Genomic DNA, 15402 nt, shown 5'->3' with positions numbered 1-15402 from the left:
ACTAGAGGTTCTCTAATGTGAACTAGAGGGCGTTTGGAAACGTCACCCATGTGCACCCGCTACGTTGGAGTGAAAGAGATACGAGAGTGAAATAAAGAGAGAAAGGGAGAGCACTCAGTTGACGTTTCTCGATGCACCTCTAATGTATCGTTCGTATAGCGCAACAGCAAAAAGGTTAGGTTAAGTTATTACAATGTAGCTACACTTGAAGTGAATACGATTTTTCGTATTATTAATCAACAAAACCGTGCCTCGTTAAAGTACGACAATTCATAGACGAAACTAATTGCAAAAATATCAAATGAAACGAATGTCGGACACGTGTTTGCGGTCCGTATAGAGCTTGCTTTTCATTATATTTTCGAGTTATATCCAGCTGTGCGATCGAGCTTACTGAACGGAAATATTACATAAAATGTTTAATTGAATTGAAATTCATTGCGACTCGAGCAACGTATTGTGAACTACGGGATCGATTTGTACTGTGTACGGTTTCGAATATTACCTTAGATAACGATAACGTGGATGACAATAATGAAAAACTGTAAAGATATTCTGTAACTGTAAAGATATGTTGTATTCCGTTTCACGCATATGCGCGCATTTATCTATAATTTATGTTACGTATATTGTAGAAAATGTGTGAAACTGAATGTAAACAAATAGTAAGAAACAACAGACTTGTTCAAAGAGATATGTTGAATCTTACTCAAAAGTGTGATTTTGCAGATATTCTTAAGAGAGGATAGACTTCAATAACACTTGATACATGTAATCTTGCTTGAGCAGAAAACTGGATCATATTTTTGGTAAGTACTATGTTTTTTATTTATATTGCAAAAATATGTATTGTGGAAGAATATAAATATGTTAAAAGTATAATTTAATGGTATATTGTACTGTTCCATTTATTTGTTACAGTAATCAAAACTTAGAACTAGGAGAGATTGTATCAGCAAATCAATTTTACTTACAATGAGTGAGTCTGACGATTCAGATATTTTGGCTGACATAAAGGCCTTGGACAATGCCTTGCTGTTGGACAGTGCCAATGACAAGGCTAATAGTTCATGGCATGATTTACATGATGACAGCAGTTCTTCCTCGATTGATGAATCTGATAATGAATCCTATAATGATGATCAGTTCTACAATCAATTGTGTCAAGATACTGAAACTATTAATGCCTATGAGATCAATAAAAAATTGACTAAAGGTCTGATGCTGGTTAAGAAAAAAGTGAGTGTTATGCTGCAGCGCTGCGAGGAGAAGATAGAAGAGTTAAGTGAAGAAATAGAAACAAACAAGGATGGAAACATGTTGCAAGTACGTACAAGATACTCCATAGCTGGCACGCCGTATTTCAAAGACAAAGCGGGCTTCGGCGCAGCCAAAAACGCCGACACGAGGCTGAAAGAAAGTCGGGACGAACTGTCAGTGTTACAAATGCAAAAATCGTGTCGCTGGTCAGGTACAGACAGGACGATGCTTTTAAACGCTATATACGATGAAGTCCTCAACTCGATATCAATTTCGGGATCCAACGTGGAAATTAACGAACTGTCTGATGAGAGAACCAACAATCAAACTGGAGATACGGCGACCAACGGAGTGCCGAGTAAGAGTGATAGCATTATGAATAATTCAGCCCTAAGAACTGTGACACCCATAAATTTCACCGAGATAGTAAGAACGATGAGTGAGAAGCAAATTGATTGGATGAAGATAGCAGCTCAGCATTTTTCGAACAAACATTCACTGGGCGAGTGTCGTTCCATGTGGAATGTCTACTTGCATCCTGATATCAATAAAGGTGATTGGACAAACACGGAGGACCAAAAATTAGTGAAATTAGCGAAAAAGGGCGGCTACCAAGATTGGGATACCATCACGAAGAAGCTCGATACAAAGCGCAGCGCTTACCAATGTTTCATTCGATATAACACGATCCAGAATTTGCCAGTGGCTGGACGTGCTTGGACCAAATTGGAAGACGAACATCTTCAGTTAGTTTTAAGTAAACTTCAGATCGGGAACTACATTCCTTGGGCTGAGGTCGCGATTTACATGGGCAACAGGACCAAGCAACAGGTTTACACCAGGTGGATGTACAGAACAGCGCCGCACTTGACGAAAGGTAGATTCAACTATATGGAAACAAAAACACTCCTGGAAGCGATAAAACAATACGGCACCAACTTCAGCAAGATATCACGCTATGTCATGCCACATCGAACCACTGTACAGCTTAACAACCATTATCAGTCGATTCATCAAAGCAAGGTGAACAAATGGACACACGAAGATGATGTAAAACTGCTGAAGCTGCATAAGAAGCACGGTAACGATTGGGTTAAAATAGCCAAGAGTTTTACTCTTAAAACAAGGACACAAGTGAGACATCGACATATGGCGTTACAAAAATATATAAACAAAGGTTACAAAATCATGACTATACCTAGATCTAATCAGTCAACGTCACTTGGCAGTAGGAAAACTGGCGCATCATTATTGGCCCAGAATTCGAAATCTACCTGTCAAAAAATATCCCTGTTAAATTGCGTTGTATCGAACGATACAATTCAAGAAAGACTCTTCGAAAATCTTAATTTTCCACTTATGTCGGGGAGTACGGAAGGTTCACAAGAAATTTATGATCTTAAACAACTCGCACATAACACTAAAGAGTTATATGAAATATTGAAACTATTAGATGTTAAATTCGATGTTCCAAATATGTTCCTTGATTATGCACATTTAAGTAAAAAGGAAAGACAACTTTTTGCTTCTCTAAAAAAATATGTAAACGTATGTCAACCTGTGAGCAATGAGAAACACAATGAGATAATTGAAAGATTCAGACTTCAAATGTTTGGCTCGGAAACACAAAGTGTTATCTCTCATTTTATACCGCCGCTTCCCTTTAACGGATACGTCAAGAGAAAAAGAAAATATAAAACGAACTCTATAAATTATGATTTAGACTACAGCGAAAAATTTCTCGTTGATGTGTCAGACAGAATAATTCCCTGTTATAGTAATTGTTATTTTGTCGATGTTGATGAAGAGATTCAATTTCAAAAACTTAGTCAACTCTTAATCAATGATAATTATAGTTGTAACAGACAAAATATAAATTCACTTGCATCATTAGGCTACAATTCCTCTTTTAATGAAATAAAAAATCAAACCCCTCTAAGATCTAAATCAAATACAGCAATAGAGATAGAAAGACACGCAACTAAAACAGTACAATCGTGTAAGACACAAAAAGCCACTTACGCTGAACATATTAACAAAGACATTGAAGAAATGGAGATGTTGGATGCGATTACACCGAGCCAGGAGACTTTATTAGGTCTGAAAAACTTAATTTTTTGGAAAATGCTATATGAATATGAAAATAATCAATCTTACTCAAAATCAAAAAATATTATGCAACAACCAAATAGCACCGAATATGAGAAAGCATATCAGACATTGAAAACTCGTCTAATGCGTTTATTTAAGTTACCTTTAGCTCTATCACGTGTTATGGTAGAGTTGCCTGAACAAGAAGCGCTATTCATAATGGAAGAACAGAAGGAACAATCAAAACAGAAATGGTCTGAGAAAGAAACTGAAAAGAATAAACAAACAATATTTGCGAATAACAGTTTTATGCAAAAAACAACATGGTAAAACCACACAAATTATCTTACAACATACAGCTGAAAAGTAAAATGTAAGAGGATGAAACTGTGAAATGACAATTCTTAATTATTGAATTAATGAGTAAAATCTTTTTTATTCAAGTAATTCGTGAGCAGCTCATGTAAATAGTATTACAAATAACACGATGTAATTAATTAAAAATCATATAGGAAGCATGGAAGTTTTATTACATTTCAAGTGTGTTACATTTTTCTTTTATATCGAAGTAGGCGGTTATAGGACCGACTGTTATTTAATACAAATATATAGTTTTCTGAAAATAATTCACATAATGTATTACATAGTTGTAATGATATTAGCATGTGTAAATTGAAATATATACGTATAAATGTATATATGTACAAACACATATATTACAAATATGCACTTAGAGTGAGTAAATAGAATATAGGTTACAATTATTAGTTTTTACTGGAAGGCCGTAAGAATAAAATAGTTACTAAGAAGAAATTCAGTTCTAGTTACTCACTAAATATAAGAAAAAAATGTAATATCGACCATCCAATGAGAAAACTTTGTATTGAAATTTGCGTTTTCGCTTTTCTTTTCTATTCTTCATTTACTTTTCGTTATAATAAATACACTCTCTATCTTTTATTTCGCGATATAAATTCTTTGTACTAATTGAAAATAGCAAAATAAACCATAATGAATGATATAACAGTAACATTTATGAAATAAAAAATATAACAATTTTAAGATGATGAATATTATAAATAATATACACGTCTTGTAATCACTGTTATAAAAGCATATAATGCTGATTATCTTATTATTATAAACAAAATACGATAAAATGCACTCGGGAAATATCGTTCATTGGAAGATGAACAATATACAGTCACATCCCCTTAACTACATTATTTATTTTATACGAAACACACGTCGCTTCCTTATCTTTTTGAGTTTAGATCGACTTTAATGGGGATTTATTGCATGCATCATGTGTTATTATATGAGACTCATTATATTATATATGTATAATGATTAATATTGTCTGACAGAGAGACCTATTAGATGAGAAGAATCAATGCACATATATGTTACATACAAAAGAAAACACTTGCTTCTCTAAGATGCATCCATGATGCAAGTGATGCTTAATCGATACACGTGTATATTTTACGGTTTGTATTCTATCTCATTAACACTTTTTTAATTATAACTCACGAATTTTCGTAACGATTATTGTTTAGTAATTACTTCTTTTTTGACACCGAATTATTGTAACCTGTCACGATTATGGCCGATCCCGCTGTGAGGATACTCCACAAGAGTAGACACGCTTCCATTTTACCGACCAAAGATCTCAAATTGTCCAGAATCAATTTGGCCGGCTCATTTGTGATCTTGGAACTTGGCTTCTCTTGAATAATCTTCATCTTCTTCAGGTACTCGATAAGTGGTGGATGATCTCGGCTGAATATTGGGAAATATTCTCCCAATTTTTCTCTGGTCCACCAAGCATGTATCCGTCTATTACAAGTACAATGTATGTTGTTTTAATTTACAATCGTTCTATTAGAAGAGTATACAGGATTTCGCGGAACGTATCTACTCTATAAAATTGTACTTACGTTTGGCTACACGATGTATAATGATAATAGTAGAGACTGGCCTTGATATATTTCGGCGGTCTGTCTCGGAATGGATTTTCGACAGTATTCATTAGCGCTAGTACCTCAGGTTGACCAGTCAATAGACGATAAGCTAACGGCATTAACCAAGGATTTTGATGGTATGTACCCAGAGCAGCGAACCACATTTGCCAATCGAGACGTGGTTGATGAGGTGCTACATAGAGAAGAATACTACTACTAATGCCAAATTATTAATGTCAAACAACTACTAATATCAAAAATTTCTTTTTTGCAACGTTCTTATAATAAATACATTTAAAATCATATTTTGTGCATTTGAGCTCAGTGAGAAAAAGATATATATACATTATAGGAACACAGAACCCGCACAATATTATTTCATCTTGTTTTAGAATTTGTCTCATGTTACTTTAAATTCTCTCACCAACAAACGGTAACGAGTTGTTAACATTTCCTGGTTTATATAAAAATTCATATTCTTTCCAGGGCCCATCGATGCTGTCACTGCCCTCTATTATCACTTCCGGTCTACCCCCGACGCCGGTCATACGACGGAACAAGCCGTAACTGTTCACTAGATGAAGATGATCCACTGTCGCGTGAGCTTGTCTCAGTTGAATGGGTATCGTTGAGTTATGCGACGGGTGTAAAGAGGCGTACGGTACCTGTAAGCGCATTCATCTCTGCTTGTATAAACATGAGTCATCCACGCGTTCTATCACGACGAGTATTTTCAGTGATTACAAGCGGAATGACGTTACGTTCACGCATGGTGGAATTGCTTGATGCGTACTTACAATACTTATGCAAAATATCGACCATACAGCTATAACGTAGAAAAATGTAACTACGAGCGACGATATTTTGTTGTATATTCCTTTTACAAAGAACACTGAATTAAGCATCGCGTCCAACGTCGTAGCTCCGAGAGATATCATGCCGATATATATAGAAATAGGTATTACACGAGATAAAACATAATCGAATTGTTCTTGAGTAAATGCTGCAAAAAAAAAGAGAATTTTAATTACGGAGACTATATTGAATCGTTAACCATTATTATTAATAAAATATCGATAAATACCAATATTCGATTCGATGGTCCAGTTGTTTGTTATCCTAAGATTATAGTAAATGTACGTTCCATACATTAGCCCTCCATAAACCAATACAGTCAGTACTGCAGATTCAGTTGTAAGATTGCTCATGATACGAGACATATCGCTTCGGGATCGTCGTTTGTAAAAGAACTGATCATTCAACAAGGATATGCATAAGCAGATGGTTAAGAAATTGAAGAAATTATAGTTTCCGGTAATGATGATGCAGATTTGTAAAAACACCTAAAATAATAGCGTCATAATGTAAAGTTGTTGCGATACGACAAATATGGTTTGATCAATAACGAATGTATCTATACAGACACTTCATCTCTTGATAGATTACATACCTGAGCACAAAACGCCACTCTCCTCACTTTTATGTCTGGGAAGAAAAATAAGAGTGGTATGGCGAGCTCAATAACGTTTGTGAAGACGGTAGACAGACGAAGGAACCAAGTTGGCAAATGATGAGCATACCATGCCAAGGGAGTAGGTATACACTGAGACTCGAAATGAACAGATAGAGCTGCAAACACAACGACGCATCGTGATTAACGCATGTAATGTAGATCATTACTCGCCGCATGCCTCGTGCAAATCGCTGGATATTTTTTTACCATCCAACTTCCACCATGATGGACATCCTGAAGTAAGCTTCACCACTCCGCTAGAAAACATGAGACGGAAGAGCAACCAACGCACAGCCCAGAAGGTCACGGCGTCGCTCGGAGTGTTTGACTTCCAGCGTGGATACCACAATGGTGCTGAGAGAATGCACAGAAATCCTGCTTCTAGCAACAGAATGTCCCTGCAAACAGAAATATAAAATTAAGTTACAAACAATTTGGTTGCTCACTGTTAAATGAAAACATTTTGTAACTGAATAATGGAAAGATATTTTTTTAATTTCATGTCACTTTAGTATATATTTATATTCTACTTTTATAAATTAAAACAGAATAATATGAAATATTTTTGCTTCAACTTGCTATTACTTATCTTACATGTGATTTCATTTGATATTTTACAAAGATGTTATACTATATATGTAATATTGATACTATTCTTGTTATTGGAAGGTAATTATCAGTGCATGTTGAATGTTCAGTTGAATGTATGTGCATATTAAAATCAATTATTGAATTTTATAAACATTTATATGTGTATATGTAAGAATAAAAATCATGTTATAAATAAGAAATTACTACATGACTCACCATTGGAACCACATGAATGTTTGTCCAATCTGGTATAAGGAATAATATAGAGACCATAATCCTGCAAATACTGGTGCAATGCAGAATTTTTGCGAGATAAATCTGCAAGCAAATATAATCTTGAACACTGACTATATATTTTGTTACACTTATTATATGTCACTATATTTTGGCAGTAAGGTTTTCATAGATCACATATTATACTGTTAATATCTTAATGGCAAAAGTATTCTTTTAGAAAATCTAATTTTATAAATTATATATAAATATAGATACATATCATATATTATGCACATACCCTGCAAAGGAGAAAATGACTCCAAGAAGGGACAATACATCCAACATGTACTCTACATTTAAGCCTAGATATGGTGCAAACCATAATAATGTTGGCTTTTGTTTCAGTTTATTGAATAATGTTGCACGTTTCTTGAAATCCACCTGTGTTCTGGCTGGTAGGATTCCATTGTCACCATACAATCCTATATAAGAATATCCATCTTTTAATTTATTAGTTTCTAAATAAGTAATGAAGGATCTTATGCAAGTCACTGCAATATTCAATTTGTATTGTATTTCTAAAACAATGTTTTATTAAAAATATTTAGTAAATATTTTTTATAACTAATGTAGTTATAATTTATATGGCAATGTAATAATATATATGTAAAACTATTCTTTTATATCAAATACTCATAATTTAGATATTTGTCAAAGTTATACTGTACATAGACAATTGAACATCAGTATATAATGAACAAGAAATTAGCTATATTTGCGCTACAGTATATTCATATAATCATACGTGAGTGTTAATCGGTGTTAAACATTAATAATTTTTTTTTCTATGAGAAGTTAGAGCATTCTTTGAATTAACATATACTACAAATAATGTCTAGAAGATGATATCCCACACGATCGTAATAATTACTACGAAAAAAACGACATCAAACGGCAATCAGTTAGTCTATAACTAACGAGCATACCTACCCGGAATCTGTATGTAAAAGCTGAGAAAGGCGAATAGGTATATAATGCACATTCCACGCAGGAACAAGTTACGAGTGTAGCGTACTTGCGCCATAATCGCGCAGAATATAATCTCGTTTTATGTTAGAAAGCTCACGTTCAATCGCGAAAATGCGCGACTACGCCACCGGCAACAGATGGACGTGCACACACATACACACGTCCAATAATGACAGTGGTGGGAAGTTCTCGCTCGTCCACGATTCGTATATAGCGAGAAGGCAAGAATGGCAAATGAAAACGCAAAACAACCTTCTCCGTGTAATGACACTCGCACACAAAGACGTGGTATGACGAGTTTGCGTAGATAAAAGTGACGCGATAACCAATCATGAGCCGTGTTTTGGATACGTAAGAAATGCTAATATGCCCTTTTGTTTCTTAACATAATGGCGAATTCAATTGGATGCACCAATGTCCTTGTGCACACGGAATTATGAATAGTTTCCTCTAGTGTGAATTCCATGTGAAAAATAAAAATCTAACCTTGAAAACATATGGAAATATTCACTTTTCAAAGAGTTTAAATTGGGAAAAAGATTCAGTCGCCTTCAAGTACTACAAAATTATTTACTTTTAATTGGTTTGTTCTTTGTAGCTTCACTACTAAACTAGTACAATAAGTTAGAGTGAGATAAGTATATTTTTTCTCACTCTAATTTATTGCAATAATTCAGCAGTGCAGCTGAAAAGAACAGACCATTGGTTACGTTGTGACTAGAATATCCAATAGGAGTGTTTGTTTCTTATAGCTCCTAGATAGTGACATTTTGGAGATTTTCTCGCTCTTCTTTTAGTAGTTTCGTAGATCTCCGCAAGAAGTCTCCACAGTCCTTCCCATAACTTAACCTAATTTTCCTGTGAATGCGTGTGCGTGCTCGTGGGATACGAATCGAATAAGATTAACTTGTGAAATAGTAATGTATGTAAACATATTCGATTACTGTTTACAATAATTTAAACCAAAGACGAAATTAAAGTTAGTGAATAACATGTCTATGCTCGCGGAACGCCGACGAAAGAAGAAATGGTCGGACGATCCCCAAGGCAACCGATGGAGCAAAGGTGAATTATTACAAAATAAGTGAAATTTTCTCAAAATATAGAAGCCAGAGAACATCTTTTATTTGAATTATATATAAAGTTACATATAATTATTATAAGACATGATTGTATGAAGGATTGTAATTTTACGAAAGTAACTCTCTTAAAACTTGTTTCTTTCACAAGGAAGAATGATGATCTTAATTTTATATGTAAATTATAAACTAATGTATAAATTGTAAATTTTATATGTAAATTATAAAATACACTAATTGTTTACACTTTTTATTATTATATTAATTTTGACTATAGACAATGAGAAAATCGGTCAGAAAATGTTGGAGAAAATGGGCTGGACTAATGGAAAGGGATTGGGTGTTAATGAGCAAGGCATTAAAGAACATATAAGAGTAAACAAGAGGAATCCTGAATATGAAAAAGCTGGTAATAAAAATAATTTACATTTTTCATAAGGCTATTTTTATATTATATATCGATAACTAATAGTATAATGTTTAATCAAAATTACCTTTCTTTCTAAAGGTATAGGATATGACAATGATTCACATATGAAAGATTTATATGAACATCAGGATAAATTTAATGGACTCTTACAACAACTTTCAAAGCATTATAACCAAGAAGAAACTGTTGAGAAGTCAGAAAGTAACAAAAGAGATTTAAGTGAGCAATCATTGGAGCTAAAGTCTAAACATAGTTATGCTCGATTGCAGTAAGTATAGAGATATTCCTATTGTCTTCTTTATCTAACAGTATTGCAAATCGTACAATATTATATCATTATATTATTATATTAATAATAACTGATAGTTAATTTTTGTTATTATATATGTTAATTATATTTATCAGAATATAGAACTTGTTTCCAGTTATCAAAAGTTTACACGTGGTAAAGATGTAAGTAAATATAAGTCAAAGGATCTGGCAAACATTTTTGGTAAAAAAGAATTAACTAGTAAAACTGAACTTAATGTGGGAGATAACAGTATTAATGAGAATGAAACTAATGGTACAAAAAATAATTTGGATGGTGTTATTACTATAAATAGAGGTAGCATGTCAGATTACTTTAAACAGAAACTACCAAATCATAAGAAACTCTCGAATAATAATATTGATAATCAAGCAGCTGATTCTGAAAGCGAGACAAAGCAACGTATTGGTTTTAGATTTACATCAAAAAGTGAAAATATATGTTCCATCAATGAAACACCAAAAAACTCCAGTGAGAAGAGCAATTATGCTTTTGATAATCCTTGCTTAGGGATGAATAGTCCTATGGAAACAATGTTTAATACCGAGAATTCTTTAAAAAAATTTAGAAAAAAAAGGAAGAAGGAATTTGTTTCTGAAGATACTGATTTATATATCGAAGAAACAAATGAAGTTAATGTTGAAAAGAAATTAAAAATTGGAACTATTGATAGTAATTACAAAGATGGGTTCATGAATCCAGCTCTCAATTTAGATACAAAACTTAATGAAGCTTGTAATGGTAAAGAATTTGAAGTATCCAGAGCACAGTTTGGTTTAGAAAACTGCGGTCTCGATCTGACGGATGAAAAAAGCGATAAAAAACGTGTAACGTTTAACGATCATGTAGAGTACAATATAGATGCTACAAAGAAGAAGAAAGGAAAAACTACACTGGATAAATTTGAAGTCGAAAATAAAAAGCACAAGAAAAAACGAAAATACAATATTGTAAACGAGAGTATTGCAGCTTTGTCGAACGGATTTGTTAATGAGGCATTAGACGTAGAAATATCTGCGGAAATGAATGATAACGAACTAAACGAACATAAAAGTACAAAGATTAAAAAGAGAAGGATATATAAAACATCTAGTCTGGAGACCATACAGGAATCACCTGAACGAGAAAAGGAAATAATTGAAATGAACTTGGAAGATGTTATTTCGGATATTACAGAAAATAAAACAGATACCGCAATTAAAAAGTCGGAGAAAAAGAAAAAGAATAAGAAAGAAATCATAATTATAGACAATAATGTCACTGGTATCGAGAACGAAACAGAAGATAATATAATTGAAAAGATAATTAGGAATAAAAAGCATAAACTAGATAAAAAAAGGGAAATATATAGTAAGGAAAAGAAGAAAGACAAAGAAGAATGCGAAAACACATCAGATAGGATACTAGAGAAATCAGAAACAGAACAGCAGCATACTAATTTAGACAAAATTAAGAATAAAAAGAATAAAAAGCAGAAAATAATTATAGACAATTCAGCCAAAGTTGAAATATTACCGGTCGTTACAACAATAAGAGAAGAAAGTGTGACGTTAGAGAGAGAAAATGCTGTACAGAAGAAAAAAAAGCGCAACAACAAGGACAGTCATTTAGAAATTGAGATAAATATGTGCGATGTGGAAAAGGAGATTTCTGATAAGGAAAATGCAGTCGAGGAAGAACCGAATATTAAGTTACCAAAGAAAAATAAGAAACATAAACGATCGAAAGATACATTAGATGTTGAGAGCTCTATCAGTCCTAGTGCAGACATAACTGACAATAATATATGTCATAATGATAATATAAGTAATCAAGAAAATGTAGATAATGTAGAATTTATCGATATACCTTCGAGAAAGAGCCAGGTAATTAATTTTACAGATGATGTAGTCCATAGTCCTAAGGATAAAAAAGCAAGAATGACTAAGAAGATACTGAAGAGACTTTTTTACGGAAACCTAATAGCAGATTTTCCTGGTTCTAATATTCAAGAAATAAAAGGATATGGTGTGAATTTTAACGGTAACTAAAATATTTTAATTCGTTTTTATGATAATCAAGCAATGTAGATGGTAATTTACATGGTAATAGAGAATTATATGTAATGATGTTGATCACATAGATACGTGTGTACATATTTCTCTTTCTAAACAAACAAACTACTGCATTTCAATCGATATATTTATGAAATATAGTTTGGTAGTATTTATCATTATGTGAAACATAGTTTATAGTAGTATATATCATTAATATAATATTTATTATTAATATTTTATAGTTCATATAAAAGTGACGAATAAATATCACTGCATTCTGTGTTTGTGGTGTATATGTATGTGTGTATGTATGAATATATGTACATATATAAAAAATAAAGATGTACATGTAATATACATGCCAAAAATATATTTAATGTAATTATAGAATACATTCCATGAAATAGTTTTCATGTCAGTTCTGTACGTTTTATTAATATGATTTTAATAAAATAATTTTTCATAAATATTAACATTTTTATATTGAAGCAGCAAAGCCATATCTTTCATTCCTCATTTGAAATTTTTTAAGAATGTCTATAATAAAGAAGATAATAAAAGAAAATACTAATATAAAGCAGCCACTAATGTAGGATTGTAACTTTTATAGATTGTGGTTTATATTACATCAATTTATATATTATCGTATATAACAATAACATCTTCCAAACTATGAACTTTTTCGTGAATGTGGGAAACAGCTTCCATGTCTGCTTCACTTAATTCTATTACATTGTGTGGCACATAATCTTCTATTGCTGAAAGCACATTATATTGACGACGTTCCAATAAATTTTTTATCTTTGAGGAAAGCTTTGGATCATATTTAAACTGTAATAAAAAACATATCTGATTATATATATAAAATAAAAACGTTTTAATTCTAGCTCAAAACAAATTTGTTATTTTTAACAAAAGATATATTCTGCTTATACTTCTAAATTATATTTAAGTAAACTTCTCTTAGAGAATTATTATATATAAAAAGATTTTTTATTTATATATATATTATTATATTGATTTATATAAGTAAAATTTATATACCTGGAAATATTTTTTATCATTCTCTTCGAATTCTTCTACATCTTCAGCACCAACTTCAATGGCATCCTCTGTGGCCTGTTCTAAAGTATTCTTTTTTTCAGCTACAATAGTACCTATGTGTGTGAACATATTTCTGATAGAATGATTTCCACACACACTTCCACTGTATTTGCAATGGAAAAAAATTATTATATGTATTTCAATTATTACTGTATATTAAGTAGATGAAATATTTCTAGAATATTCAGAAATAATTGTGTATAGAAATATTTGTGTTGTATAGAATTCAATTCAATTTTAGAGATATATGTTTTATATATTATACAAATATATTTGTTTATACCTGCATTTTTTCAATTTGTGATTTAGATCTCCTTCAAATTGCTTGAAATTATCTGTAAAATAGCGTACAAGCATGACATAACCACTTGGCCCACGAATTTCTATTACTCCTTCTTGAGTCTTATTTTTCCGTGATTCCATTTTTTCCAGAAAATTTTTTATTGAAGCAACAGGCATATTTTTCTTTTTAGCTTGTTCAATAATTTGTGCTAATTTCAAATTGTCGTTGGGTTTTGCGCTACCATACTCTGAAGAAAGATGCTGTTATATATTTATTCATAACAGCTTATTCTTATCAATATTAAAAATGTTATCGTACACAAGATTATGAATGTACTTCACGTCTTGATATACATTTAAAATATACCGTAAAAAAGGAAATACTTTTAAATACAGCAATAAAATATAGATAACATGTGTTATTTAAATTTAAATTCAAAGAAGCTAATAATCTAGCAAACATATACACAACTGTCATAGTAAGCACCACGTACCTTGTATTGCACCTTTCATTTGCATTTTTAATTTATAAAACAGCACCATTTTGTCATTATTATTTTTGATCTTCATATCTTTTGAACTAGTTCGTTTGCCATGAATTATGAATCTTTTATTATTTCTAAAGGTAGAGTAAATGCTTCTATTACACAGTACTCTACCCAGTATTTGCATCATTTTCTAAAGAGGTTATGTTGTATAACATAGCATACGATAAATATTAGATTTATTTATTCTCTCTGTCGTATTGCCCACACTTTCTTTTTATATCCTGCTTATTCCCAAGTCTAAATATACAATTATTTTATTTTGAAGATAAGATGCATGAAAAAATTGCCCAAACTAAGTTAGCTATGATCACTTCGAAACTTCTATACTAGGGATAATTGAAGAGCTCTGATATTACCGACCGTTCCCAATCATTTGATATCAATCTGCTATCTAAATGGTTTTTTATAATATAATATCGCAGTAAATTTATATATATATTTTATATTATTTTTTATTTCAACTTTATTTATTATTATTGTAGTAAATATGTGATAGTTATATAGACCTCCATAGTGTGTGTGTGTGTGTGTGTATAATAAAAAATATTTTTTCCGAATCATTTCTATCTACAGTTACTATCCGTGTAAGAATATTGATCACAGAAACACTCTTTCTTAATATTTTAAATGGCAAAATATATTGTTAAACGAGCATTGCAATAAAATGATTTATTGATCCTCAAAGTTATCATTAGTTATCGATAGATTTTCAAAGAATTTTTATTATGATAGATTTTCGAAGAATTTTATCGGGACAATTTGAAGAAAGTTCATGACAGTCTGATAAAATTAAGAAAAAAGTACAGAAAGTGCAGTTGAAAAGGGACCTTATCGATTTTCGATAATGTAAATCCGATTTTCGATATTGCGGTACATATGCTACGGTGAGTTGCGGAATTAAGCGCACCTTTTTTTAAAAATCTATTTTTTTGTATTTAATGACCGGAAC

General features: G+C 31.8%; 4 protein-coding genes across 7 annotated transcripts; 2 read left to right on the top strand and 2 right to left on the bottom strand.

Annotated features, from left to right (window-relative positions):
• The first annotated feature begins 81 nt into the window (after positions 1–81).
• On the top strand, positions 82–4187 carry LOC116841856 (snRNA-activating protein complex subunit 4). 4 transcript variants are annotated; one of them, XM_032810286.1, is made up of 3 exons: positions 82–174; positions 730–809; positions 922–4187. In XM_032810286.1, the coding sequence occupies exon 3, from the start codon at positions 976–978 to the stop codon at positions 3679–3681; it is 2706 nt and encodes a 901-aa protein (XP_032666177.1). In that variant the 5' UTR covers positions 82–174; positions 730–809; positions 922–975; the 3' UTR covers positions 3682–4187. The 4 variants fall into 4 exon arrangements, with proteins under 4 accessions (XP_032666177.1, XP_032666178.1, XP_032666179.1 ...); XM_032810287.1 differs by lacking the exon at positions 82–174 and adding an exon at positions 181–330; XM_032810288.1 differs by lacking the exon at positions 82–174 and adding an exon at positions 185–260.
• On the bottom strand, positions 3859–8984 carry LOC116841859 (lipase maturation factor 2-like). Its single transcript, XM_032810291.1, has 10 exons — positions 8626–8984; positions 7934–8117; positions 7636–7737; positions 7036–7226; positions 6766–6944; positions 6400–6658; positions 6113–6318; positions 5740–5980; positions 5292–5508; positions 3859–5190 (listed from the first exon to the last, which is right to left on the bottom strand). Exons 1-10 carry the CDS (start codon positions 8717–8719, stop codon positions 4914–4916), a joined length of 1950 nt encoding a protein of 649 aa, XP_032666182.1. The 5' UTR covers positions 8720–8984; the 3' UTR covers positions 3859–4913.
• Positions 8985–9475: 491 nt separating this feature from the next.
• On the top strand, positions 9476–12804 carry LOC116841858 (biorientation of chromosomes in cell division protein 1-like 1). The gene is made up of 4 exons (XM_032810290.1): positions 9476–9729; positions 10021–10152; positions 10252–10441; positions 10599–12804. The coding sequence occupies exons 1-4, from the start codon at positions 9657–9659 to the stop codon at positions 12511–12513; spliced, it is 2310 nt and encodes a 769-aa protein (XP_032666181.1). The 5' UTR covers positions 9476–9656; the 3' UTR covers positions 12514–12804.
• Positions 12805–12923: 119 nt separating this feature from the next.
• Positions 12924–14580, bottom strand: LOC116841860 (translational activator of cytochrome c oxidase 1). Its single transcript, XM_032810292.1, has 4 exons — positions 14400–14580; positions 13907–14153; positions 13564–13726; positions 12924–13350 (listed from the first exon to the last, which is right to left on the bottom strand). The coding sequence occupies exons 1-4, from the start codon at positions 14578–14580 to the stop codon at positions 13153–13155; spliced, it is 789 nt and encodes a 262-aa protein (XP_032666183.1). The 3' UTR covers positions 12924–13152.
• Between the last annotated feature and the right edge of the window lie 822 nt (positions 14581–15402).

This window comes from Odontomachus brunneus, unplaced genomic scaffold, assembly GCF_010583005.1.
Source record: "Odontomachus brunneus isolate Ranch 3 - 2012 unplaced genomic scaffold, Obru_v1 Obru_scaffold_019, whole genome shotgun sequence".
In the NCBI taxonomy this organism is placed as follows: Eukaryota; Metazoa; Arthropoda; class Insecta; order Hymenoptera; family Formicidae; genus Odontomachus; species Odontomachus brunneus.
Note: the sequence above shows the minus strand (reverse complement) of the source record. Positions and strands in the feature narration are given on the sequence as shown.